The sequence below is a fragment of the Peromyscus leucopus genome, chromosome 6 (genome assembly GCF_004664715.2).
Source record: "Peromyscus leucopus breed LL Stock chromosome 6, UCI_PerLeu_2.1, whole genome shotgun sequence".
NCBI classification, from domain to species: domain Eukaryota; kingdom Metazoa; phylum Chordata; class Mammalia; order Rodentia; family Cricetidae; genus Peromyscus; species Peromyscus leucopus.
Genome location: NC_051068.1, coordinates 65,363,570 through 65,391,199, shown reverse-complemented (window position 1 = coordinate 65,391,199; position 27,630 = coordinate 65,363,570). Strand labels below are relative to the sequence as shown.

At 48.2% G+C, this 27,630-nt stretch overlaps 1 protein-coding gene across 4 annotated transcripts in view; it reads left to right on the top strand.

Moving 5' to 3' along the window:
* Kirrel1 (kirre like nephrin family adhesion molecule 1) overlaps nt 1–27,630 on the top strand; it is a 96,027-nt gene that overhangs the window by 28,929 nt on the left and 39,468 nt on the right. For 3 of the 4 annotated variants that reach the window (XM_037206730.1, XM_037206729.1, XM_028860461.2), the window contains exon 2: nt 5,437–5,582. In XM_037206730.1, coding sequence (XP_037062625.1) covers nt 5,450–5,582 — 133 coding nt within the window. In that variant the 5' untranslated portion in view covers nt 5,437–5,449. The remainder of the gene's footprint in view (nt 1–5,436; nt 5,583–27,630) is intronic. The other variant, XM_028860462.2, reaches the window with a different exon arrangement.

Sequence of the window (27,630 nt, the reverse complement as noted above, 5' to 3'; positions counted from 1 at the left end):
GCCGGATAGAGAGAGCAGAGCAGAAGAATCAGGAGACTACGTTGTCTTCTCCCATTGGCAACAGATGCTCCCTGTGGACTGTCTTAGTGACTTGTACATTGCTGTGACAAAACACCATGACCACGGCTGCTTATGAGAGAAGGAGTTTAACTGGGCTTCCGGAGAGTTCGAGTCTGTGATGGCGGAGTGAGAGCAGAGAGACAGGTGGCTGGAGCAGCAGCCGAGAGCTCACATCTGGATCCACAAGCAGGAGGCAGAGGGGGGGAACGCTGGGAATGGCCTGAGTGTTTTGAAACCTCAAAGCCCACCCCAGAGACACACTTCCTCCAACAAGGCCACACCTCCCAATCCTTCCCAAACAGTCCTACCAGTTGGGGACCAATTATTCAGACATGGGAGTCTATGGGGGTCTTTGAAACCACCGCATCTGTGTATGTAACTGCTCTGGCACTCAGGGTCTTACGTGCAGATAAAGATGGAAGGAAATAATTCCTTAGATCTCTTCCATATTTGGGGTCAGGTCAGTTGGAAGGCTTCTTGAAAGGAGTGCAATTTCAGAAAATGGAAAAGAGATGCTTGAGTTATACCGCTAGGAAGGACACCCCTCCCTTTAACAGCATCTGGGGAGAAGGAGCGTGGAGTAAAAGGAAGGAGAGAACAGAGACAAGGGCCTGCATTGTAAGAAATGCTGGAGCCCCTGAGGGTGACTGTGGCAAGGTCTTCAGCTCCAGCTATGGGAAACCATACATGAAAGCTGCACTGGGCGGTGGTGATGCACACCTTTAATCCCAGCGCTCGGGAGGCAGAGGCAGGCGGATCTCTGTGAGTTCGAGGCCAGCCCGGTCTACAAAGTGAGTTTCAGGACAGCCAGAGCTGTTACATAGAGGAACTCTGTCTCAAAAACAAAAACAACAACAACAAAAAAGAAAGAAAGAAAGAAAGAAAGAAAGAAAGAAAGAAAGAAAGAAAGAAAGAAAGAAAGAAAAAACAAAGTAAAGAAAAAAAGAAAACCGTACATGGGAATGGAAGTTTTCAGAGGAGGACTGAAGAAGGAGGCAGGCTGGGAGAAAAGTCAGACGTTCTCCCTGTGACAAGCTCCCTCCCTTCAGCCCCACTGGCTTCAGGATTCAAACTGGAGGTAGTGTAGCTAAGTGAAGCTAAGAGATTCAGAAGGTGGAATTTCTTGCCCTAACAGGAAGAAGCCATCCCAACAAGGTCCTCCCTTTAGACTTCCTTAACAACAGATGTGGCAGCCTAGGTGTGGCTGGCAGGCACCTGTCACCAGATTGACCTCTGACGACTCTACACAAAGCCTGTGGCGCTGCCTCCGTGTGGAAACAGCATCCTTGAGGGGCGTCTCCTTAACCACGACTCTCTGAACTTAAAATTGTCGCTGGGCTTCCTGTTCAGTGCTAGCAAGTGGCACTTGGGCTACACTAATGATAGCCTTGCCCTCCTGGAGTTTCCCAAGCTGTCTCACCAAGACAGAACTGTGCACAAACACAGGTGGAAGCATGGAGGAAGGTGGGTGTGTGGATAAGAGCAGGAAGGGAGGAAACAGGAAGACAGGGAAAGTGGAGAAGAGAACACCACCAATGAAGAGAGTTAGGTGGGGCTGGAAGGGGCGTGTGGACCAGGACTGCAGAAAAGGAAAGGAGGCAGAGCTAGCCAGGGCTGCAGCAGGAGATAGAGCAGCGGGCAGGGCAGACAGGGTCTGTGGTTAACCATGACGGTAGGGCGCACAAGGTCCTCACCAGGACTCTCTGGAAGCAGACTCACACTTAACCTGGCTGCTACGACAGAAGGGTGCACGAATTTGCTTGGACCTTGGGGCCCTTAACATTCACGTGAGGGGAAAAGGAAATGGCTGCCACCAGGGCTTTCTTCTCCAGCACCTCTGTGGGGGTCCTCTTCTCTGTGTCTGCTCCCTGTTCTGAGCTCTCTGGCTGACCCATCGAGGTCCCGTGGAGTACGGGAAGGTGCTTTGGAGGTGCTGTTCCGTGAAGGGTTTTCAAGCCAGTTCAAGTGCGTGAGAGATGGAAGACAACACACCTTGAGAGCTGGGAAGAGATGAGACCAAAACGGGGCAGAACATGAGTTTTCAAGTCAGATGAACTTGATTATCATCATCCGCTGGGTCTTGAGTAAATTCCTGCATGTTGTTTTCCTCATGCACAAGCCATGTGTTGGTGGCACCTTCCTAAGTGATGTTAATTCACCGACCTTCATAGTGATTTTAGGAGATTTTTTTTTTTTAATTAGCCCCATTACACAAAAGTGTCCAACACACAGAAAGAGAAGTTAAGCCACTTATCCAAAGTCACAGACAGGATGTGACAGAACAGTGGGTTTAGAATCAGACTGGCTGGTGGTTTGCTTGTTGGTTTCTCAGAAAGTCTAGAGCTCTTGGATGGCAGGACCAGCTGGCAGGTTGGCGCACAGTAGGTCCTCTCAGAGCAAGGCAGGAAATGCTGAATTAGCACGTGGGTAGCGTGACTAGGAAGCTCTGAGCAGCAGAAATCGGGTCTCATTAGAATGTCTGGAGGAGACGCCACCTTCAGGGTAAGTTAAAAAAAAAATAGGATCTCAGTCTTTGGGACAGGGCTGGGGAAGCCCCAGGGAGTAGTCTAGAAACTTCAGCATACTCCACTCTCACCCCCCCCCCCCCCCACCCCCGTGAACTATCAGGAGAGCTAATGCTATTTCTGTTATTCCCATCCCACCTCTCTACTCCATAGTCCCCAAGGTGGGGCCCACTCACTTCGGTCACCAGGCTTGACACGTTCCAGATGGACTGACTGTCTGTTCTGTCTGCCCTGTCTTTCTCCACCTCTGATCCTTGACCGTCACTTCCTATCAAACCAGCTCTATAAAACTCACCCTAGCCCAAGCCGTGACTTGGTTGGCCTCGTCTGCCTGCTCAAGGTCCCCTGGATCCTCCGAGTGAACGGCACAGTGATTGTTCTAACTTGTCTGTTATTTCTGCCTACCTAATGCTGGCGTGGCGGTGGTGGTGGCGGTGGCGGTAGTGGTGGCTGTGGCAGTATGGAGCTGTATGAAGTGCTCCTTCCGGAATTTAGGAAGAACTTGGGCTATTCCTTTTGTCTTTAGTTGCTCCCAAAGCTGGGTGCAGCAAGCTTTAGGACTCTCTCTAGTTTATTCCTCCCATTCGCTGATGTACCAGGCTTTAGGGAAGGCACAGTGACCATGCTGAGCGAAGTAGTTTCCGAGGCTGGGGATACAAAACCCAGGAGGCATTTTCCTGTTGGAAGTTTGGGGACTACAGTATCTTAGGGGTTTGCCCACTTACTATTTTTTAAATTTATTTTTCTCCTTTTTTATTTTTGGCTGGATATCAAACCCAAGGGCTTGTGTGTGCTAGGCAAGTACTGTGACAGTAATATGTATCCTTAGTGTCTCTTTTTTTTAAAGTAATTGATACATAATGATTTTCCCTTTAGTAAGGAGTTCATAGTTCTATGTTTAATTTTCACTACAACCCTATGAGTAGATATTATCTCTGTCTTCCAGTAGGTAAACACATGACAGAGAGGCCAGCTGCTGACCCTGACCTTCTCCAAGCATAAGTGTGTGTTTTACTGTATGGCACTGTAAACTTACCCTGCCCAGAGGCTTTGCTTCCATTTAAGTTAAAAACGAATGATATTTATCTTGGTGTTATTGGCACAAGCCTTTATTAAGCACATAACTGTGTCTGGCTCAGTGTGGGACATGAGAAGATATATCCCACCCACCTTGGCCTGCCTTGGGCTGTAGTCCAAGCCAGAGGCATTGACATGGATTGGCTGTATAGGGCAGTAGGCAGCAGAATTAAAAGAAGGATCTACTATATGTTCAAGACTGTGTGAGGCAAGTTGCTGCCAGACCACGGGACAACATTTTCTTTTTCTTTTTAAATATTTATCTATTTATTTTATGCATGTGAGCGACTTGTATTCACATACACCAGAAGAGGGCATCAGATTCCACTGCAGATTGTTGTGAGCCGCCATGTGGTTGCTGGGAATTGAACTCAGGGCCTCTGGAAGAGCAGTCAGTGCTCTTAACCTCTGAGCCCAACAGGACAACTTTTTAAATAGCCATTCTAATTCTCCCTCCCTCTTTCTATAAGAAGAAGAAGAAAAGCTGCCACCATCCTCCCCAAGTGCGTATACACATAAATGCTTTCTTTCTTAAGTATGTGTATATATAATTTTTAAACAATTTTCTTTGGGCAGCCAGTGGACAGTTGAATTGGTTGTAAGGCAAATAGTTACAGGAGTCCTATGTTTAGATAACTATGGGGAAAGTTTCAGCCCCATCCCCACCCCCCCACATAAACACACCGGTAGCAATATAGTGAAATCTATTCTTCAACATATACCATTTTCATCTCTTACCATTGAGCTTTTAAGATAGACTAGGCATCTATAATTAATGTAGGGAGGTGTGAGATTGCGGCTCTGAAATCAGAAAGATAAGAATTTTAATCCTAGACCATCGAATATTTAGTCACATAGCTGACACTGGCCGACTTATCGGAGTGTGCTCAGTCTCCGTGCCTCATATGCAGTTGGGAAAATTATCTCTACCGCGCAGAACTGCCCAGAGCATTGAGGGAGATTATATGTGTAAAAATGTGTAACCTGAGGGCTGAAGTATTCTTGTGAGATTTTAATTTATATTTTCAGGAGTTAATGCACACGGGTACAAAAATTTTCAAGCGCAGACTGATGAGCTGTGAAAACAGGTCCTGTTCTGTATCGTCTTTTGGCCACTGTTTCTTACAATATGTTTATGCATATTGGACCTCAACAAATCCTCATGTGTTGGGCAAAGCGTGGTTTATGAGTCTTCTTTTTCAGGCATAAAATAGAAGCCTGAGCAGGGTAATCAGGTCACCAGAGGTCACTCAGATGAACACTTAGAACCCAGAGTAGAAAGAAAGCATGGTTAAAGATAAACCCCACATTGCTGAATCTTACAGGAGGGCCATCGGCCCCTCTGACAGTCCTTTGAGTGTCATGGGTCACTCTCCATCTTCACTTTAAACTCTTACTATGATTTTAAAATGAATAGAATTTGTAATTATAATTTTACAATATTTTAATACGTATTTTTAAAAAAGTTACGTGGACTCGTGTGTGTCTATGTGTAGATATGTGCATGTGAGTGCAGATGCCTGCAAGGGTCAAAAGAAGGCGTCAGATTTCCTGCAGCTGGCGTTATAGAGTTATAGGTGGTTGGGAGTTGCCTGACATGGGTCCTGGAAACTGAACTCCGGTCCTCTGGAAGAGTAATATATACTCTTAACCGCTGGGCCGTCTCTCTAGCCCTGGACGCTTAGATAGATGATTTTATGGTGATTTTAGATGAGTTCTTTATCACTAGGGGCTGGAGTTCACACCTTAATGCCTTCTTTGCATTCATCCCCAGCAGGGCTTTAGGAATGCCTCTGGAGAGCAACAGCACATGTCTAATGAGCTGCCAATCAAGCCTGCTCCCCGAGAAGCCCAGGTTTCTGAGTCAGAAGATGTGGGCGCCACACTTAGCCATCGCTTATCTTATCTCTGTGACTTTGGGTGAGTTCCTCGATTTCTCTGAGTCTTTGCCTGTGAGATAGCGTTGGTGTCCTTTTGCTTCCCTGGACTCCTGAACTAACATTTATAGAGAGTCTGTTCCAAATGGTGCAGTCATAAACAAATCTATGATATTATTTCTCTCTGAGAAGCCTGGGGAGGCTGAGGAATCCAGGAAGAAGTGGATTTATCCTTGGAATTGTATTCTGCAGCTCAGAGAGTTACCCCTTCCCTGGGTTCGGCTTCCAGAATCCAGGTCCCCAGCCGTGAGTGTGGGTGCTGACTCATGGACTCTCCATTCCCCCGGCTGATCTCAGCCCCATTTGCTTCTTCCAGTCCAAAGGGAGCAATAATGCCATTATGAAGACATGTCTCATTAAGACATCTCTAAGACAGAGCCGGCAAACAGCCCTGTAGACTCTAGGTTGTTGCCTGGGAAAGCTTCTCCTCCCTTCCCCCATTCATTAATGAATATGGGAGGTTTTATTCCCCCCCCCCAACAAAAGTGTTAATTAGACATCGCTCTGAATAGGGATATTACACAAATGAATTAAACTTAAATCAATCAGCAAGCTAGCTCTGTGCTTCAGGTCCCCTGAATGAGAAGGGAATTGAAGGCTGTAATGGGAAACAGGTGGTGGGATGTCTTCCCTAATGTAGAATGAGAAGGACGAAGCTTCCCTCCGTTTCCAGCACCATTTTTCAGGCAGATGCCTTTATTCTTCCATTTCTTTGCCTTCTTGCTTCCTTCCCTTTGTTCTGTTCTCCTTCCCACCATATGCACACATACACACAAATGTCCTTGAGGTCTTGAGAGCTCAGATTCAATTTTTGTAACTGAAGTTGGTCTAGATTTACCAGTGGTACTTGCTGGGCACCTTACTGGGCCCAGGGTTGATGTGTCAATCAGGAGACACCAAGTGTAATTGCACCCTACCCTCACCTTTCCTTGGGAGCCACTGGTTCTCCCATCAGAAAACGGTGCCTATCTTGCAGGTGTGCAGCAGGGAGGGATGCCTGTACAATGAGTCTGAATGGTTGGGTGACTTCTGGAATCTTTGTGAACTTGGAATACTGATCATCCCTTGTGCATTGAATGCGAAAACATGGAGGAAAAAAATTACGTTCCTGTCTTTTGAGGATACCCAGTGAATTATGAAAGAGAGGGGCCAGTGTGATGGTGCAGCAGGGAAAGGCACTTATTACCAAGCCCGATAACCTGAGTTTCCTCCCTAGAACCCACACGGAGGAAGGAGAGAATCAACTCCTGAAAAAATTGTCTTCTGTTCACATGGGCACTGTGGCAGGTGTTTGCACACGTGTAATGCATAGATAGATAGATAGATAGATAGATAGATAGATAGATAGATGTAAAAAATTAAAATCTAAATTGAAAAATCCATATAAACATACAAATGAGCCAGGTGTGTTGGCACATACCTATAACCCTAACACTGTTGGCCGAGGCAGGAAGATTGCCTGAATTCAAAGCCAGTCTGGGCTACATAAGCAAGACTTCTCCAACACACACATTATGAACACCTCACATACATCATATATTTACCACACATGAACTCCACATATGCCACATACAATATATACCACACACACACACATATGACACATATGCAAAACACATGAACGCAAGATAGGACGAAAATTAAGTATTAGGTATTTGGTATGTAACGGGGGATAGGTCCGTTGGGAACTATTGAGAAGTTGGACCAAGGATTCTGTTGCTCTGAGAAGGGGGGCCAGTTAGGGGCAAGAAAAGCAGAGAAACAATGATGAGTTGGGCCACCAGGATTGTGCCAGGTAGAGGGTCTGTCTATGTGCTTCTATCTGGCACAGAGGAGAGTCTGAATAAATGCATTAAGCAGCACTTCCTTCATTTTTTGTAAAGATTGATTGATTGATGTAAAAGTTTTATTTATTTACTCTCTCATACACACACAAACTATGTGTGAGTATGTGCACGTGTAAGTGCGGCTGCTGGGGGATGCCCGAAGAGGATGTTGGATCCCAGGGAGCTGAAGCCAGCTCTCTGACATGGGCACTAGGAACTGAAGGGCAGTCCCCTGCAAGAGTAGCAAGTACTCTCTGAGTGAGCCATCTCTCGAGCCCCACCTCCTTCTCTTAGGAGGGACAGCTTGCAGTTCTGGGCCAGGCAGGAGCTTTGGGGTGTTGGTTTGGCTGCTCTTCCTTTCCTAGAAGCTCATTTTTGTGGCTCTCTCTTGTCAGCAGCCCACCAGGAAGTTGTTCCAGCCTTCTCTCGAGTTCTCCGCTGCAGTCCTCTCTCCTGTCAGCTCTTCACCACGCCACTGAGTTCTTTTTTCTTTTTTGTAGCCTGTCCTGGATCTTGCTTTGTAGACCTAGCTGGCCTTGAACTCACAGAGATTCGCTGGCTCTGCCTCCCTCCCGAGTGCTAGGATTAAAGGCGTGCACCACCACGGCCCGGTAGCATTGAGTTCTCGATCAGAGAGAGATGACCATTTTCTTCATTCTGTGGTTGGTTTGTTTTGGTGTCCAGTATTGGAGACTGAAGCCAGGGCATCGTGCATACTAGCCACGTGTTGTACTACTGAGCTGAAGTCTCAGCTTCGTCATTCTTCTTTTTATCTTAGCTGCCTCAGTTTCCTACAGACTCACCTTTCACACTTTCCAGGCTACTTCTATGTCCACCCAGGCACTTGGCCTTCTTCACATTGCAGAGGTTTATAACTGGATCATAGCATTGCCTCAGACTGAAAGGCTGTTCTCCTTGCTGTTTACCTAGCTCTTTTACTTTCCAGTGTGATCTGACAGGAAGAGAGTGTGTAGCAGTAGTGTTGATTTTTTTCATTGCTACAACAAGATGCCTATGACTGTAAAGCATAGGGATTTTGGAGGGTTCAGTCCTTGATTGTCTGGCTCTGTTACTTTTGGGCTTATGTCAAGGCAGTCTGTCCTAGCAGGAGCACATATCGGAGGGAGCTGCTCATGTCCTGGGCGATAGGATGCAAATACAGTAGAAGAAGGGACCCTAGAATCCCAGTGTCCTCACTCAGTAACCCACCTCTCTTCCAGTAGGTCCCATCTCCTAAAGGCAACGCCACTTCCTCGATAGTCCTACAAACGAGCGAACACACTTTGAACGCATGGGCCACTGGGGACGTTTCAGATTCAAACTGTTGGGAGGAATCAGATGTGGGCTCTGGCGTGTGGGCTCTGACCAGCAGTGAAAACTCAGGGAATTCATTGTGCGTCTCTGAGATTCAGCTGCCTAGGGCTGAGATTTCATGGCTCAAAATTAAAATGGATTTGAAAGTGATTTGTGAGTGCTTAGCTGTTCATCAGTGTAAGCAATTATTATTTCTTGCTATTTCTGTTCCTTTGGTGTTGAAGAACAGGAGGTCTTTGTGGATGGCCTACACCGTGGGCAGGTAGAGCAGACCTGGATAGGGTTTGGGCCTATCCAGATATGCTAGAAGACTATACATTTGTTTTCCATACCACATACAAAGAAATTCTTTTTATCTCATTAATAAAAAAATCAAAGCAGGCTGGATAGATGGTTCAGGCTGCTCTTCCACAGGACCCAGGTTCAATTCCCAGCACCAACATGGTGGCTCATAGCCGCCTTTCACTTCAGTTCCAGGGAATCCTATGCCTTCTTCTGGCCTCCATAAGCATCAGGCATGCATGCCGCGCACCAACAATTATGCAGGCAAAGTATTCACACACATTTTAAAAAGGGATTGGGATCAAGGCACGCTGGAGAAAGAAAACCAATACTTAAATTATGTGTATATTCTAGTTAATAAACACGGTGTATTGTGGGGGGGGTATATGTGAATGTGTGTGTATGTGTGTGTGTGTGTGGTGTGTGTGTATGTGTGTGGTGTGTGGTGTGTGTGTATGTGTGTATGTGGTGTGGTATATGTGAATGTGTATGTATGTGTGTGCATGGTGGTTGTGCATATGTGTGGTGTGGTGTGTGTGCATGTGTTTGTGTGCATGTGTGTGGTGTTTATGTGTGTACTTTTATTTATTTATTTCTGCCTTTTTAAAAATTGCTTTTGCCTTTCCCTTCTTTTCCTTCCTTCCTTTCTTCCTGGCTTGTGTCTGGTCCCAGGCCCTTAGAACTGAAGCGGTAACTTTCAGCAGCTGCCCGCCGTTGTCTCCTGTCTGGGGCACTCCTAAGCATCCTCCTGATGGGTCAATTACTTACCATTTGCCAGATTCTGTTTTTCTTTTAGAAGCAACCTGGGAGAACAGCCGCCTCAGACTTAGCCTGAGGCAGTGTGCTTCGGAGAGAGGGAGGTCCAGATTATGTGTGCTGCGGTGGCCATACCTGCACACACATGTCGTCACAGCAGAGCTTCAGACAGTCCTGCCATGGCATTTGTCCTCCACCAATGGAGAGAAGGGCTTGGGAATGGTGTAAGAACCTGCCCTACAATGGAAACTGAAAGTGGGCCGTGGACCAGTAGGGAGAAAGGAGAGAATTCAAGGGGAAGAGAATGAAGTTATGAGTTCCTTCTCTGTTCCCTGTAACAGGCCCTGTAGAATATTCTATTTGCCGTTGAACTGTTTACTTTAATTTACATAGAGGTCTGCTAAACAGGAATTAATGATCCTACTTTCTGGCTGAGCTAGAAGGTCTAGAGAAATGAGGATATATATGAAATCCAAACCTGGGCCTCTGGCCGTGGCTCTTTTTACCATGATCTCACAGGCTTTCATATGATCTTCACGATGAAGGAGCTAGACCATGTCCCTGCTAGATGGAGACCACTCACTGGATATTTGGATGCCTTGTTTTATTCGTTTGTTTGTTTTATTTTTGAGATAGGGTTTCACTCTGTAGTCCAGTTTAACCTGGAACTCACTGTGAATCCCAGGCTGCCCTTGAACTTCAGGTTATCTTCCTGCCTCAGCCTCTAAAATGCTGGGATTACAGGCTTGTACCACTCTGTAGATCTTGTTCATAGCCCAGCCATTGGAGGGGCGTGCTCTTGCCCCTTAAGGAGTCATTTAGAAAGCAAAGCATCCTATAGAATTACACCAAACCGAAAGGTAGACTTGTGCGCTGACAAGTTTTCTTCCACTTAGCCTTCAAACCCTGACAGATATTCTGAGCCAAGATTCTGAGAGATGCTTCCCTAAAGCGCAGTCAGATCAAGGGATCCTAGGGATCCCAAGGATCCCAATAGCTTGCTTGTTTGTTTTTTTCCGATGTAGAAGGAATCTCGAGTCTTGGCTCCACACATTAGAGAGTAAGAGTTACACACACTGCCCAGCAAACCCCCTGGAGCATAGACTCATAGTGAGGGGTTGCAAGCTGCTCAGCCACTCATGCATTGTTCTAGGCATATTTCCTAGTGCAGCTGGTTTAGACGGGTACTGTAGATCAGAGAGTAGGCAGTTTAGGAGGTTCACGGAGCTACTCTGGGATGAAGACTACAAGGCTCCTTTACGGTATTAAAACTTACAGTACTCTAGCACAAGAGGCATGCTTGATACTCAGCTAACAGCAGGCACTGGGCTGGATGTCCTGGATGGATGGATGGGTGGTGAAGGGGGGGTAGGTGAGTGAGAGCAGTCAGGGCGGGTTCCTGGAGCCCTCCAGATAGACAGGGTCTACGAGAAGGAAAATAGCAGACTCCGTGGAGGGGAATTCATGGGTTTTGGATGGTGTGAGTTGCCTAGGATAAAGCACAGTCCCTAAGATGAGGGGCTTGGTGGACCCTTTCGAGTCCTACCGACAGAGACTGGCATAATCTTGGTCAGCCTATTGGGGGGGTGGGTCTTCCATTTTAGAGCAAGAAGCTGGGCTGGCAGGTGAGTAAGGTATCCCAATAGCAGAGCGCATCCCTGTTCCCTGACTTCAAAGGGGAAAGAGGAGACGATTTGGGGTGGAGAACAAGCTGTCTACAGAAGACTCTGCAGGAGAGACCAAAGAGGACACCAAATGGGAGTGAGGGTGTCCAGCTCGTGGGCTGGGTGGCTGTTATCTGGCTGAGGCACTAGGTAGATCTGCCTTAAACTACAGTGGGGCCTCTGCTAAGGTCTGATTTAGCTATGCCCTGGGGGACCCCCTGCATCTCTTGGCCATGGTGCCTGTCCTACCCCATGTAGCGACACTCAGAGAGCAGTTGCTAGTATTGGGCTGGCCTCAAACTTACAGCAATCTTCTTGCAAGCTGGGATCACAGGCATGAGCCATCATTGATAGTAAAACGGCCCTGTTTGGTGGCGCTGGTTACCAGCAGAAAAGTCACGGGCCACGGCAGAACCCAATGTTAGTTTTTAGAGCTTTATTAGGAGGGAAGCGGGGGGCAGGCCTGGTGGGGGAGGGAAGGAGGGGGGGGGGGGGGGGGTGGGGGGTGGGGGGGGTGGAGCAGAGCAGAGAGAAAAGAGAGAGAGAGAGAGAAGAGAGAGAGAGAGAGAGAGAGAGAGAGAGTCCGTGTCCGGCTTTTTAAGGCGGGGATTGCGTGACCATGCAGTGGGTACGTAGTCATCAGTGCCAGCTGATGATGTAAGACGTCAGACCCAGAGGAGTGAGGGCAGGATCCTAACAGTCATGCCCAGCTGGGGTCCTCCATTTGTGAAAGTAGTTAGCCACCTTTGCCTTCTCCAGGCATTGTAAACATGAGATGGATTTATTTTCATGAAATAGTTAGCAGAATGCCTGGTATACATTTATACAGTAAGTGACCATGGTTCTTGTCAGCCATCATGTCTCATCTCTCCTTTTAAACTCAGGATGTGGCCCTCTTCCAGGGAAGAAAGCATTACCCTCCCGTGGACTACACAGTGCTCCCCATCACATAGGTTCCCTTTGGGGTTCTCAGGTAGCACCTAGTCTCTGTCCCCAGACCTCTCCCCAGGGCCCAGAGTAGGGCCTAAGTACCTTAGAGTTGACCCCCTGCCACTTGAACTCTCTTCCTCAGCAGGAGTCAAATCTACTCTGTCAGCTAGAGCTAGAGCAGGACTGCCACGCCAGCCGCTGGTGGTGGCTCTAGCTGATGAGGGTGTGGCTCTGTGCCCACCAGGTTTCTCAGGAATCTCTTCTCAGACTTGCCATCTCTCTGCCTGGGTCTGGGCAGGAAAAAATCTTGGGTCATGTGGAAGGGGCATTAAAGTAGATGGGCCCTTAGCTATGAGCACCAGGAAGGACTTTTGTCTTGTTCACCAATTCAGAATCTAGAACCACAACACAGAGTAGGTCCTTCATGAACACTCCCCAGCCTAAGATAGAGAGGCAGTATCCCACTGACCGTAAAGAACTGCTTTTTAACAGTAGAGCTGTCCGCAGAAAGAAAGCGCTGCTTCATGAGGGAGTGAGCCCTGCAGTCAGGTTCAGGAGGAGCCTGCAGGCCACATGCTGGACATGCTGGACGGGGACTTCAGATTGGGAAGGGAGAGTGGGACAAGGTGACCTCCCTGTCATCCCGTCTGATGCTGAAGCGTCCTCTCCCCTCCCAAGCTCAGGCTGCCTGGTCTTGCATTATAAATGCTTGGGCTTTGCTGACAATGCCTGGATCTAGATTGCCTCGGAACTGTCTGTGAGAGTGGGAAGTGGAAACGCTTGGAAATCCTTTTACCTCTGCTGACCCCACAGCCTTGTTCTCATTTAGTTCTCTGTATCAAATTGCCAGCGGTAAAATCTCTGGATGCACATCATGTGCTGTTTGCTCTCTTTAAAGCCCCCCTGTTCCCCCACGTGGCCAGTGGATGAGACGGTAGCATTGGCTTGTGACTGGGTCAGAAGATATGAGAGTCGCAAGGGCTAGGTGGGATGAGGTGGCATGTCGGAGCCCGGCAAGCTGGGGCAGGGGGATAGGGACCCAGGAAAAGTGGGCCTCCGTAGGGCAGTGTGCTCAGTTTCTCCTCTGCCGCTGCACCCAGTCTTCAAGCTGGGCTGGGTTGCGCCCCCTCGGATCGTGCGTGATCCCTGATCACGGGCCTGGAGGAGAGACCCCGTGGCTTAGCACGTTTCTTCTCTGCTCCTCCTCACTCCATGTGTGAATACGCCGAAGATGTAAAAACTGCCTGGCCCTATGAGATATGAATTGCCTCTTTCAGGGCGTCCTTTCCAGATGGCCTAGAGGTTGCTACATGTGTTCGTGTACTGAGCTCTGAGGGAGGTCCCAGAGGCAGGGAATGAGTCTGGCTTGCTCTTGAGAGAGAAGTCTGTTTGTCACTTGTGGGTAATGTTGTTATGGGTTTTTTTTGGTTTGTTTTGATGTGTTTGGTTTCTGTTTTTTTGGCAACCATGCCATCTCCTCACGGCTGTTGATGTGCTTAAAAGCAGAGCTCCAAGAAGAGCGACAGTTGATGCTCAGGAGGTTCTCCTGCTGGGAGTATGGGACTGAGTCTCTCGGGCATGTTTTCCCTCTGGAAGGTTCCTCTGCTCTTGCTCCGGTCTGGGGGTGGGGGTGGGGGGGCGCTGATGTCATCCTCAAGGTCCTTCCTTCCTTCACTCACTCACTCTTTTGCTCCCTTAACCAAGCTGACCCCTTCTGTAAGCCAGTTTCTGGGTGCAGCCTTGAGGCATAGAGGAAGATCTGGACTCCCGCCCTGCATCCGGCAGCAGGGACAGACACAAAATGGCCTGACAGTGTAGTGAAGCGTGCGTGGCCGGCCAACCTCCTCACAAGGGGAAGAAGTGAGGAGAATGGGAAAGAGGACCAGGGCCTGCAGAGGCTGCCGGGTCATGGCTCCAGCTTGTACTCATATGAAGACACACCTGAGCCAAGGTTTACTGGAATGGCAGTGTCCCGCACGACCAGCGTACGATGTTAAAGAAAGCATGCATGGGGTGAGGGCAGAGAGAGCGAGGACAACCTCTCACAACCCTGAGAGCGGAGGGCGATCCAGACCACCAGGAGCTCGTGACAGTGACCTGTGGCTCTTCCCCTGGGGAAAACGACTCAGATGGGGGAGCGACCGAACAGGGTTGCCAGGTGACCTGTAGGTCAGAGGGTCCAGGCATGGGGTCAGGCTGACCTTTGTGCCCTCCTCTCCCCTCCCGTTTCCTGGGGAGGCAGGTAGACTATTGGCAATCTTTCACCTGGGCCCACAAGCTTGTCCATCACTCTCCTCTGTTACTTATGGCCTTGGCTTCCTCAGGCGAAGTAGGAGAGCGAAGAGACCAGGAGAGCTTATGGGATTGGAGCTCCCTAATAATTCCCATACCTTCACACCACTCTGCTGTTCACTGAATCCCTCCTAAGAGCCAGTCTGTGTACTGCATACACTACAGTCTTCATCACTGGAAGCTGGGACAGTTTCCCGGCTCTGTAGGGAAGGAGGTGGACAGCAGCCAGGGGGCACACAGGCAGGCGGCCTGCTTTGGCCTTTGCCCCTCTCGGTTCCTCTTGTCTTCTGCCTGTGAAGGACGGACTGCCTGTCTTGAGGGTAGGAGAGGAAGAATCCGATGCTGTGTACATAACGGGGCTGTGAGAGTGAGTCACACTGGAGTATCTGGGGGCAGAGCCTGCATGAAAAGTTTCTTGGGAATGTGAACGTGACACCGTATACCCTCCCGTACAGGGAGAAGAGTAGGAACGCCGAGGCCAGCCCCTCCCCCTTCCCTCCTCCAGTTCACCCCAGCCCCTCCCCCTCTCCTCCTCCAGTTCACCCCGGCCCCTCCCCCACTCCTCCTCCAGTTCACCCCAGCCCTTTTCTTGGCCCCTTCTGTAAGCTCCCCTACCCCAGCTTTGTGGTCTTCACCCCCATTGGAATCAGATATGGCCTTTGTCTTTCTGCCTGGCTGCTCCCTTTCAGGGATAAAGGGCTCTGTGTCTGGGAATGTCGTGGCTCAGGGAAGCCTGGGGCAGCCTGGAGACCTTTTCTCTGCATCACCTTCCTTGAGACTGGTGAGTGAGCCCCATGGAGGTAGAGAAAGCCTTTGCTTTTCCCGGATCACTGCTCAGGGAGGAAGGGGAGCAGAGCTGAAAAGGTGGCCCATGGAGAGGCCTGGGGAGTAGGATGGGTTGAGTGTCAACAGGGAACTGAAGAATAGCAGTGTGGGTTGAGCCTCCTGTTCCCTACATGGTCCACTCGGATCAGCCATGGACGACTGAGAGGACTCATGCCGGGTTGGGTGGTGGCTGTTCCTTTGGGTGCACCATGTGCTCCGTTCCACCAGGGGAAGGCTTAACTGTTTGCTAGCTTAATGTGATCTGAGAACCATGGTGTTGATGATAAAAGGGCTGGTGAAGTTTCATGTCAATTTATAATCATAATTATTACTAATAGCTTCGTCTACATAACATGTACAAGGCTAAGCACTTCATATACCGTGGTTCATCCAGTCTTTACTGCCATATGTTATAGATGAAAAAATACCAAGGCTCACACGAATTAACTGTATGTGTTCATAGTGCTAGCGCTGAGGCTGTGAGGCAGTCCATCGGCATACTCTTTAAGTTTCTTTTCACCTCTACATTTCCATCAGTGCAATGGCATTAATGATATGAATTTTCATGGTGGATATTAGGATTCACTGAGACAACTACATAAAACATTCCTTCAGGGGGCTGGAGAGATGACTCAGAGGTTAAGAGCACTGACTGCTCTTCCAGAGGTCCTGAGTTCAGTTCCCAGCACCCACATGGTGGCTCACAACCATCTGTAATGAGATCTGGTGCCCTCTTCTGGTCATACATGCTGTATACAAAATAAAATATCTTTAAAAAAAGAATTCCTTCATAAGATTTGAACTCGAGAACAGGCAATGCTGCATCTAGAGATAAGAAAGTAAGCAGTACAGACCTGGCCCCTCCCTGTGTACAAACACACCATGTCTGCAATACTTACGCTTCCATCTATGGGAGGCACAGTGTAAAGGCAGCTGCTCAAGGGTGGCAGAGCAGAAGGTAGCCCACTTCTGCCTGCCTCAAGACCAAGGCTGAACTTCTTGTAAAGTCCTCCCTGGGGACGGGGTGGTCCTGGGCATTGTGCTGCGAGTCCACATCTGGAGATAGCTTCCACCTTTCTGGACACCCACCTTTCTTGTTGGTGTTTTGAGACAGGGTTTCTTTGTGGAATCCTGGCTGTCCTAGAACTAATGCTGTAGCCCAGGCTGGCCTCGAACTCACAGAGATCCGCCTGCCTCGGCCTCCAGAGTGCTGGGATTAAAGGCGTGCGCCACCACTGCCGCCTGTAGCAGGCTTTCTCTGAACCACCAAACTGCTCCCCAATCAAGACATGGAGACTTACCAATTATGAATGCTCGGCCTTAGCTTAGGCTTGTCCCACTAGCTCTTATAAATTAGTTTAACCTGTTTCTCTTCATCTATGTTTTGCCTAAGGGCTTTACCTTTCTTTCACTTTGTATGTCCTACTTTTCCTGTTTCCTCCATGGCTGGCTGGCCCGGGTGTCTCCCTCTCTTTCTCCCTCTGTGCCTCCCTCCTTCTCTCTTCTCTCAGGCCTAGACTCCTCCTCCTCCTTATTCTCTCTGCCCGCCAGCCCCACCTGTCCTTCTACTGCCTGGCTATTGGCCGGTCAGCTTTTTATTAGATCAATCAGGTGCCTTAGGCAGGCAAAGAAACACATCTTTACATCGTTAAACAAATACAGCATAAACAAATGTAACATGCCTTTACATAAAGTAATATTCTGCAACATAAACAAATGTAACACATTTTTACATAGTTAAAGTAATATTCTGCAACATAAACAAAGGTAACACATCTTTATATAATTAAAGTAACATTCTGCAACATAAACAAAGGTAACACATTTTTACATGTTAAAGTAATATTCTGCAACATAAACAAAGGTAATACATCTTTACATAGTTAAAGTAATATTCCATAATAACCGCCTGGCTCTGGACACCCACTTGAATGAGAAGTGGATCAATAAAACTTCTTACCAAGCAGTGGTGGTGCATGCCTGTAATCCTAGCACTCAGGAGGCAGAGGCAGGTGGATCTCTGTGAGTTTGAGGCCAGCCTGGTCTACAGAGTGAGTTCCAGGACAGCTGGGGTGGGGTGGTTACACAGAGAAACCCTGTCTCAAACAAACAAACAAGAAAACAAACAAGAAAACAAAACAATTTAAAAAAAGAACAGAAGGCAAGCTTTAACAGTCTAGTCTATCCATTTAATGCTTTAAATGTCCAGGTCTATTTTCTAAGTGCTATGTTGATAGTAATAACTAAAATGAGGAAAGAAAATGCCTGCATCTTGGATCTATAAAGGAAAGATCCAGTAGATCAATTAATAACTACAGTAAGAATACATTGGATAATGGTAAAGGTCATGGAGAACAATAAAACAATAGAGGAGAGTCTAGGATGTGGCAAGGCTGGTCTACAGTTTAAGTCAGTCAAATTTCTGTGGCTGTGACAAATATTTATGCAACCTATAAGGACAGAATGGCTCATGACTTTAGTCTGTGGTTGCTTGGTCCCATCGCTTTGTTGATGAAGCAGAACATGGTGGTGGAGAGTGTGTGGCAGAACCAAGCTGCTTTTCTCACAGCAGCCAGGAAGCGGAGAGAGGAAAGAGCCGAATCCCAATCGCCTTACCTGCCATGATCTTACTTCCTGACATTAGACTCTTCCTCCTAAAGATCTCACCGTCTCCCAGCAGCACCATGGGCTGGAGCTAAGCCTTTAGTGCGTGGGCTTTGGGAAGATGCATAAGATCCAAACCATAACAGGCTGGAGAACTTACATAGACGACGACAACTTAGAAAAGGTCCAAAGGACAGAAAGGAACAGGTATGATGCAGGAATGTGCCCGTTATAGTTGAGCAAGAACTAACATGGTGAACTGAAGGGAAGAACTAGTAATGGATGCAGTGGGTGGAGGCATGAGTGCATAAGTACAACGTGCAAGTAATGAAGTCTTCAGGACCATGGTTCATTCCTGACCCTTATCACCCTGAACTAGGGCAGATCTCACAAGGCGAACAGCACATTCCAATTAAGATTCCCTGCACTTCACATGGCAGTCTCAGCTCAAGTTTAGGAGTTCCCCTGACCCTTATGGATTTGATACTTGGACAAATGACTCACAGAGTTCAGAAAAGTACTATACTTCGAGTTTTCAAAGAGATCTGTGGGTGGAGATCCGAGAAGGGTCCGAATGGAGCTGCTGTGTCCTCTGCTTGAGGAATCAAGACTAACATCCTTCATAAAGTCATGTATTCACTAGCTGGATGCTGCTCGGACCCTGAGTGGCTGGGGTATTTACTGGGGTTACACACTTGAGTTTGCAGCCTCTAGCCTTCCTACCTCAGCTTAGTCTAGTGCCTTCCCTAGCATAAACCCAGGTGTGGAGCTGGCCCAATGGCACACTCCTTTAATCCCAACACTTGAGGAGTAGAAGCAGGAAGATTAAGTGTTCAGGGCTGCCCTTAGCTATATAGCCAGTTCAGATCATCTTGGACTACATGAGACAGTCTCAAACAAGCAAAATTGAAACCAAACAAAAACAAAAACCAGCTGTGGATCTAGCATGAGCAACAAAGCTACTCTTCTCGCTCTGAGGTCCTTAGAGCTTGGAACTTCTGTCCCAGGGACTAGGACGAAGACCAGACATGCTCTTTAGTGTGAGAGTAGGCTTTGAAAGACTCCTCAGGACCAGGACTTCTAAACAGTATCAGAAGCCATCTGTGGGTCTGGAGAGGGAAGAGGTGGGCAGAGGAGCGATATGTTAGAACTTCTGTTTGAACAAAGTTACTCTGGCTGCTATGTTAAGAGTAGATCTAAGGCGGGGTAGTGGCGGCGCACGCCTTTAGTCCCAGCACTCGGGAGGCAGAGGCAGAAGGATCTCTGTGAGTTTGAGGTCAGCCTGGTCTACCAAGTGAGTTGCAGGACATCCAGGGCTACCCAGAGAAACCATGTCTCAAAAACCAAAGCAAACAAACAAAGTAGACCTAGGAAGGGATGGGGACTCACCGTGGTGACTCCAGTTGTCCAGGCACAAAATGGTGGCGAGCACCAGGACACCCATCTCTAGAGTTACTTTGAACTTAGAACTAGCTGGTGGTCTGGGTTCAAGGTAAGAGAGAAGTAAGAGTCGGGTGATACGTTTTGCCTTAGGTTCTGAGGAGTGATATTGTTACGTACTGACAGTACAAGGTCAGGGTGAAGACGGGGGGCTCGGTTTTGCTTGCGGGGATGAAACCCAGGGCCCCTTATGTGCCGAGCGTATACTCTGTTACTGAACTGCATCTCCAGCCCGGGGAGCTTCGTTAAGTGTGAGTTGCTAATTAGATACCCAACTGCAGATGTTAAATAGGCCATCTGATAGATGCAACTGGGTCTTGAGGGGGCGTTCTCAGCAGAGATGGGACCTGGGAAGAAATGGTGTTTCAAGCCACGTAACTAATAACAGCAGGAGAGATGGCTCAGTCGCTAAAATGCTTGCCACACAAATATGATGGCTGAGCTCAGATCCTTAGTCCCCTTGTGAAAAGCCAGGTGCAGCCGCGCAAGCCTGTGATCCTAGCACTGGACCGGGAAAGACAGGAGGATCCTACGATTTGGCTGGCGAGATGAATATCTAAGTTGCAGGCTCAGTGAAAGACCTATCTCAAAAAATAAGGCAGAGGATAGAGAAAGATAGCCAACGTTGACCTCTGGTGTCCATCAGACATACACAAATATGTGCAAGTGTACCCGTAGGCCACATGATTAGATGAGCTCACCAGAGTAGCAAAAGGAGAAGACAGGCCCAAAGCAAAACCCTGGAAACACACAGATAAGTCCTCACTCCTCAAGAAAACTCTTTGTGGCCGACAGAGAGCTTTACAGAACATCATGTGACTAATCGGAATGAAAAGTTGTGGGGCCCAGTTCCAGCGGATACGCCTACAATACAACCCCAGCATCGAAGGCTCAGGGATGGTTGTGGAAGAGGGAGCCGTAAGAGTCAGGGGTTGTGTTTCCTAGGAATGTCAGGAGCTACACCCATGCAGTCTCCCCAACAGGACTACTGAACAAGGACAACAACAATTGGCATGCTAATGTGAACAGAAGAAAGCCCAGGAGGCCTCAACGAAGAGCGGCGGGCAACTAAAGGATGCTGAGATGGGGAGAAATAGTCTTCCCCAGGGAAGAGCACACCGGTTGTTTATCTGATATCAAATGGTCAGCCCTAAAGACATATAAGTAATATTATACAGATCGAACGGGTTTTACCTAGGAATATGTTTGTTTCACACACACACACACACACACACACACACACACACACACACACAAAACAGCAATCAATGGGAGAGGGCGTATGAATTTGAAAGTGAGCAACAAGGGGTGTATGGGAGGGCTTGAAGGGAGGAAAAGGAAGGCAGAAATGATGTCATTATAATTTTTAAAAATGAAGAAATGTCAGAAGGTAGAAAGTCATAGAAAGATCATGTATGTGGATTCCGCAGGACCAGTGAGGAACGGCCCTGCTTTAAGACTAGAAAGTTCTACTGTGGCCCATGAGGCAAGATGGCTAAGGGCTAGAGGCAGGCTCAAGAGCGGACCACATGAACGGCTGGCCTGTGCAAATCCCCGAGTCCAGTCCTAAGCATGGAAAAATAGGTCAATAAATGCCACCCCCGGTAAGAGGAGGACTAAGACGGGCTAGTGTTGCTTTGAGGAACTCTATCCCCAGTGGCCCACCCCGTAGAGGAGACTAGACGGCTAGTGTTGCTTTGAGGAACTCTATCCCCAGTGACCTTAGTGAGAAACGTTCTGGGATGATCTGTGAGGGATGGTAGGATTGTGTGCCCAATGCTGCCAGAGTTGATTATGTGCCCAATGCTGCTACGAGGAGAACAGAGGTTAGGGATTCGGCAGTGGCTGTCTGGGGTCAAGAGAGGAGAAGACGCAGCCTATTTACAGGAAGATGCCTGTGGGAGCCGCAGCAGCGTTAGGAATGAAGGATATTTGGTCAGAAGTAAAGGAGACTCAGGGGGAATGTCATAACTCTCCTCTCATGCTTAAAGGACTATCATGTGGAAGAAAATTAGATTCATTTTATGTGACCCCAGAGGAAAAACTAGGATTGACGCTTAGAAGCTGCAAAAAGAAGGATTACAGCGCAGGCTGAGTTAGAAGTCCTTGCGTGTGTTATCTCCTCATCTGGTTAATCTGCACTCAGTGCCTACTGCGGAGTCTGCACTGGCCAAGGCACCCAGGCCGAGTTCTGATGAAAGCGCAGCCCTTTTCAAGTAGCGGAGAGGAACTCAGACAAGTAGCGTAATGTGGGCTGGAAATGCTGACCTGGCTGGGCTGGGGAGTGAGGATTTGGGCTCATATGGTTCATATGACCATTGGCATAATTCCTGGCTAAGGATAGTCCACTGTCTGATCGTGGAGATCTATCTCAGTCAGGTCCGGTGAGTTCCCTGGATGGCTGGGCTATGTAGATACAACCTTCATAAAAAACGACGTCTGATAGATGGCGGGTGGTGGTATACCTCCTTTCAGTTCTCATTCTGGCCCCGACAAAGCCAGTCTGTTGTCTTGTGCCTTTTAGCTGGATCCAGGGTTTGGGTATCGCGTGAAACGTCTCTTGCCTCTGTCTGCCATCTTCGTTCCCCTAAACCCGCTCCATCAAGCCTGTTTTCTGTCCTCTGCCTGGGGCCTTCTTCTCTGCTGCCCCTCTCCCTGAACACTTCCCTATTTCCTGAACATGTTTCATGTTTTCTTGTTTCAAGAAGGTCTCTGGACCTCAAGTTCCCTGCATCTGTGGTGTTCTCCATAATTCTTGGTGCTGTCATCCCTGTGTCCCTCGGGCGCGTTGTGAGACATGTCTAGTTTAAACAGCATGGAGGGTTGGTCCTTAGAATGCTGTCAATAGGAGGATGGAAGGAAGGAGGAGGCAGGAAGACCGGTTCTAGCTGCACCTTACTTGAAATTGGTATTCTCTTCACTCTACAAAGCGGCGCCTTGCCCCAGGTGGACTGGGCCAGTGGGCTGCTGCATGGATGCACTTGAGCACCGCACTCTGCTGCCTCTCTCGGGGTGGAAAAGGAAGGAGTTAAGACGGGGAAGCTTCTTTTTGTTCAGCCTGACTGTTCTGAGCTTCAACCTGCTGGGCCTATGAGGGAGACAGAGACTGTGCCCCACCCTCCCTGAATTCACAGCCATAGAATTCTAGGACATCAAAGAGGGACATGGGGAGATGACATGGAATAGCCACGAAGGGAAAGAAGCTGTGTGCCTTTGTGTATCTACAAAAATAACAAAACGTCCGATTTGGCAACTCAAGGCAGGTCCCTGAACAACCACCCATTAATCCCATTGCAGCGAGTCTCCGTTCTGGTGGCCTTGCTCTCCAGGTAGAAGGGTAAGTACGGGAGTAGGAAGGGCCTCGTGTTGGAGGACTTATGGGCAGAACAGTCTAATGGCATCAGCCTCACTTCTCAGAGAAGAGAGAAAGATAAGGTGGACAGATGAAAGGGACATAGCACAGTTGAACCCAGGGATTCCAGGAGGAGCAGTTGGATGAGTGGATTTGTTGGAGATCTCCTGGAGAGGAAGCATTTGGGTTGTATTTAGGAAGAAAAAAAAAAACTTGGAGTAGCAGGCAAGAAATCACAAGGAATAAGATGTTTGTAAGAGGCTGGAAAGAGCGGAGGGAACTAACTGTGAAGTTCAGCTCGATTCTGCAAACGTTGCTTGAAGAGTGTCTACCAAGACCTAGGTGTCATGGCTATGCACAAAGGTGAATGAACTCTACCTGTCCTCTAAGAGCACACCAAGGTTTTGCAGAGTAATGAGGTACACATGATCCCTAGGAACTCCATGGTGGCCTTGGCCCAGGCTGCGTGTTAGAAGGGCTCTCAGGCACCAAGCCAGGCTGCATCTCGAAGGATAAATAGATGTGAACAAGGGGTAGGGCAGGGAGCTTCCCACGGGTGGGTGCTGGAGTAGGATGCTGCTGGCATGGGCAAGACCCTGGCAAGTTGAGATTCCTCACAGGTGAGTAAGTGGATGCTGGAAAGTGTAGAAGAGGATGCTGAAGAGGTAAATAGCAATAGCTTTGGGTAAGACCTACCCTAATTTGTATTTCATCTGAAGTGAGTGGAGAACCACTGAAGGGTTTTATACTGGGCCGTGGTACCACTTGGCATATGCTTTAGAAAGATCATTCAGGCAGCTCTGTGGAGAATGGATTTAAGAGGAGCAAGCCGGAGGTAGGGAACCATCGGGAAGGTATTGGAACAGTCCTGGCGGGCAGTGGAAAAGATTTTAACCACTTCGGTGAGGGTGGAGATGAAGGGTTAAAATTCGGACCTGCTTAGGAGGGATATCCATGATATGTGTCGTGAGGGAGTCTTGGATGAGTCTCAGGTTTAAATGAAGGTGAAGAAGTAACGGGGTCTCTGGACAGAAGGACTAAGGAAATGAACCTGAGAATCTTCCCACTTCACAGAAGTCGTGGCCCTTGGTAAATGACGGAGGACCATCAAAGACAGCGCCACAACCCTTATTGGCTGAGTCTAGGTGATGGAAGCACTTCCTGAGAGTCTCTGGTTGAGGATCAAGGGCTTGACCAACGTCAGCCTCAGGAGAGAGAGTGGGAGGTGAGAGGGATGTGCCTGTGGTATGGGGCAGGCTTCTGCATCATGTGCTTCATGCAGGTCTTTCACAGGGACAGGACTGCAGGGTATGGTTGGCATGGAGATGACACTTGAGCAGGATCCTATGGGAACCTACTCACACTTCAGTTTCTGGTTTCGCTGTTAACTGGTTCTATGACTCGAGACTTCAGGAGGTTCATGTCTCCTCTTTTGACCCCTGATTTTATTTTTTGTACAGTAAAGGGTCAGATTAGATCAGTTGGTTTCATCAAACGTGAGATCTCACAATTCTGGAGAATATAGTCAGATATTAAGTCTCATGAAGCCCAGGCTGGCCTTGAACTCAGCGAGTAGCAGCAGAAGGTGACTTTGAAGTCACGATCCTCTTGCTTCCACTCTCCAAATACCTTTCCACAGGCCAGTAGCGCCCTACGTGGCTCCAACACAGACCTGTCTGGGGAGAAGAGACATTTGTTGTTCCCTATAGCTCCAAATGAAGGCTCGTTCCTCATGCCTTAGTTTTGTCTAAACCAAATCAACTATCTGGACCACTGACTAAAGATCCCAAAGATGGCACAGGCAGGCTCTCATAGGAGGCTGTTCTCGGGTCTCCAGTCCTGCCTCTACACCCGTGGCTTACGGTATCCTCTGGAAGACAGGAAGCTTACCCTCCTTCATTTTGTCTGAGCTGAAGCAAGGGGCACGTGACAATCCTGATTGCTGGCTCCCCACTTACAGATCACACCATATACTATAAAAGTAGCCAGTAAGCTGTTGTTTTGAATGGTTCAAGGTCATATAGCAAATACCTATAGATTATGAAGTGAACATTAGTGAAATAGCAACAGTGGCTCTTTCATTACTATGCATAAGATCCCTTTAAATCCTCATAACTCAGCACTGCCAATAACCGATGCACAGCCGTGCCAATACCAGCACTAGAGTGGCTGTGCCCATCTCCGGTCTGGGGAGGAATGCAGTGAGGAGACGTGTCCCTTTCTTCCTTCATTCTCGCTCTCTTCTTCGTTCATCCTCCCTTCCTGCTTACTCTTTTCCTGGGAAAGGGATAAGAACAACTAAGTAAAACCTCTTCCCTTCCCTGTCATCTGCAGGATGAAGTCCTCGGGTGGCCGCTAGGCCACTCACACATCATTGACCTCTGCCTGCCCATCATTGACCTCTGCCTGCCCTCCACCACACCAGGATTCTTGTAAATGTCTTCATCTGCTGTCTGGTCAGACACACTGTAAAGGACTGACCCTCTCCTCTCAGATTCCACATTCCTCCAACCTATAAACCCTGCTGATTGGCATATTTCATGTTCCTCCCATTTCTTTGTATCCACTGTCTTAGTTTTAAACTCTTATAGTTTCCCCCCAGAAGGAGGTACAGCTACTCTGTGCTGTACCTACCCTTTCCCAACCTATATCAAATTATGTCTATTACGCCCATGATGAAAAGTCCAAACTCATGCATGTGAGAGTCCATGTGATCTGATCAATGCTATCTCCTTTGCCCCATTCTTTTTTTTTTCTTTTTTAATATTTATTATGTATACTTCTGCCTGCATGTATGCCTACATGCCAGAAGAGGGCACCAGATGTCACTACAGATGGTTGTGAGCCACCATGTGGGAGCTGGGACTTGAACTCAGGACCTCTGGAAGAGCAACCAGTGCTCTGAACCTCTGAGCCATCTCTCCAGCCCTTTTGTTTGTTGGTTGGTTGGTTGTTTGGTTGGTTGGTTTTGTTGTGGTTTGGTTTGGTTTGGTTTTTCGAGACAGGGTTTCTCTGTGTAGCATTGCATCTTACCTGGATCTCGCTCTGTAGACCAGGCTGGCCTCAAACTCACAAAGATCCTCTGCCTCTCGAGTGCTGGGATTACGCCGCCTACGCCGCCGACACCGCCACCACCACCACCACCCACCCCCCACCCCCGCCCTCTGCCCCGTTCTTTGCCCTGTCTCTTAAGTGCGTCAGAACCACTTGCAGGTGCTGCAGGTATGCCATACATCCTTCTATTTGCTTACCTGGAGTTTTTGCTTGGAGGACACCTTCCCTGGAAATCATTTGTGTGCTTTTGTGAGCACCTCCCACATTTCAGATCTTTGACTGGCTGATGTCCCTTCACTGCCAACCTTTCATACTTTGTCCTTTCATCTAGAACCCCATACTGTATTTATATGTGACTGTCAGTATTTACCTGTAAATCTGAGAGCAGGCCATGTGGCACTCTACTTCTTGTCTCTATCCCATAACAGTAGTGCACGCGCACACACACACAGTACAGTAAATGCTTATGGGGCTATTGGGATGAATGAGTAAAGACACTTGATGCCAAGCCTGGAGTTGATTCCTAGAACCTGAACACAGGCAGATGGAGAGAACCAACTCCACAAAGTTGGCCTCTGACATCTGTAGTGGTATTTGCTCTGCCCATGACCTTGGGCCATTCGGCTCAGAGGAGGTGGTGCTTCTTGCCATTGTATGTGACCTCTTAAAATGAAAGGGAGAGAAGTTATGAGGCCCCTTTATTGGTGAAATTATTAAGGCCACTCCACTCGCCCATCCAGATCTCGGGTCCCTCGGCGCCTCCTTGGCCCCGCCTCATAGGTGTGACAGTTGCCGAAGCCTCAATGGGGGTTGAAACTTCCAGATCAAAGCTGGAATGGCTACCCACTACACCCCTTCTCCCTGCCTCCTGCTTCCTGGTGTGATTGAACTGCTAGATCTAAGGGTTGTGGGTTCATGCCCCATGTTGGGCGCCAGATAAGCAAGAAATCCATGGGAGTGTGCTTAAGGAGTATTAGGGAATTTAGTAAAATGTAAATTGAGGAAATACACTCACATATACAGAACTGAGTAGACAGCTGAAGTCGACCTCTGATCTGTCTGGAAGTGAATCCACCTGGCAGTTCAATCACACCAGGAAGCAGGAAGCAGGGAGAAGGGGCCTCTTGACTCCTCCCCTTTCCTTTTAAAAGGTCACATACAATGGGAAGATGCACTGCCTCCTTTGGGCTGTATAGCCCAAGGTCATGGGCGGAGCAAATGCCACTACAGACATCTACATGCATGTCATGGGATGCATGGCTTCCCATCATGTACACACACACACACACACACACACACACACACACACACACACACCATGTACATCCACACACGCTGTCTCACAATGGTGATACGTTTTTACTTTTTTTGGTTTTGTTGTGTTTTTCTGTGTGTAACATGGCTGTCCTGGAACTAGCTCTGTAGACTAGGCTGCCTCCCAAGGATTAAAGACAATTGCCACCACTGCCTGGTACATTTTTACTTTTTAAATGGATTTATTTTATTTGTAATTTTGTGTGTCCCGGCCATGTCTCACTGTTCTCCGGACACCAATACACTGCTGTCCCACCTGCTTCTGTCAAAAGGTACACACTGTGTTACATCCGCTAGCTCATGGTTTCATCCTGTCCTTTGCAAACTTCTCATGTTCATTCTTTCCTCCTTTTTGTATCATCATCATCTTTATCATCA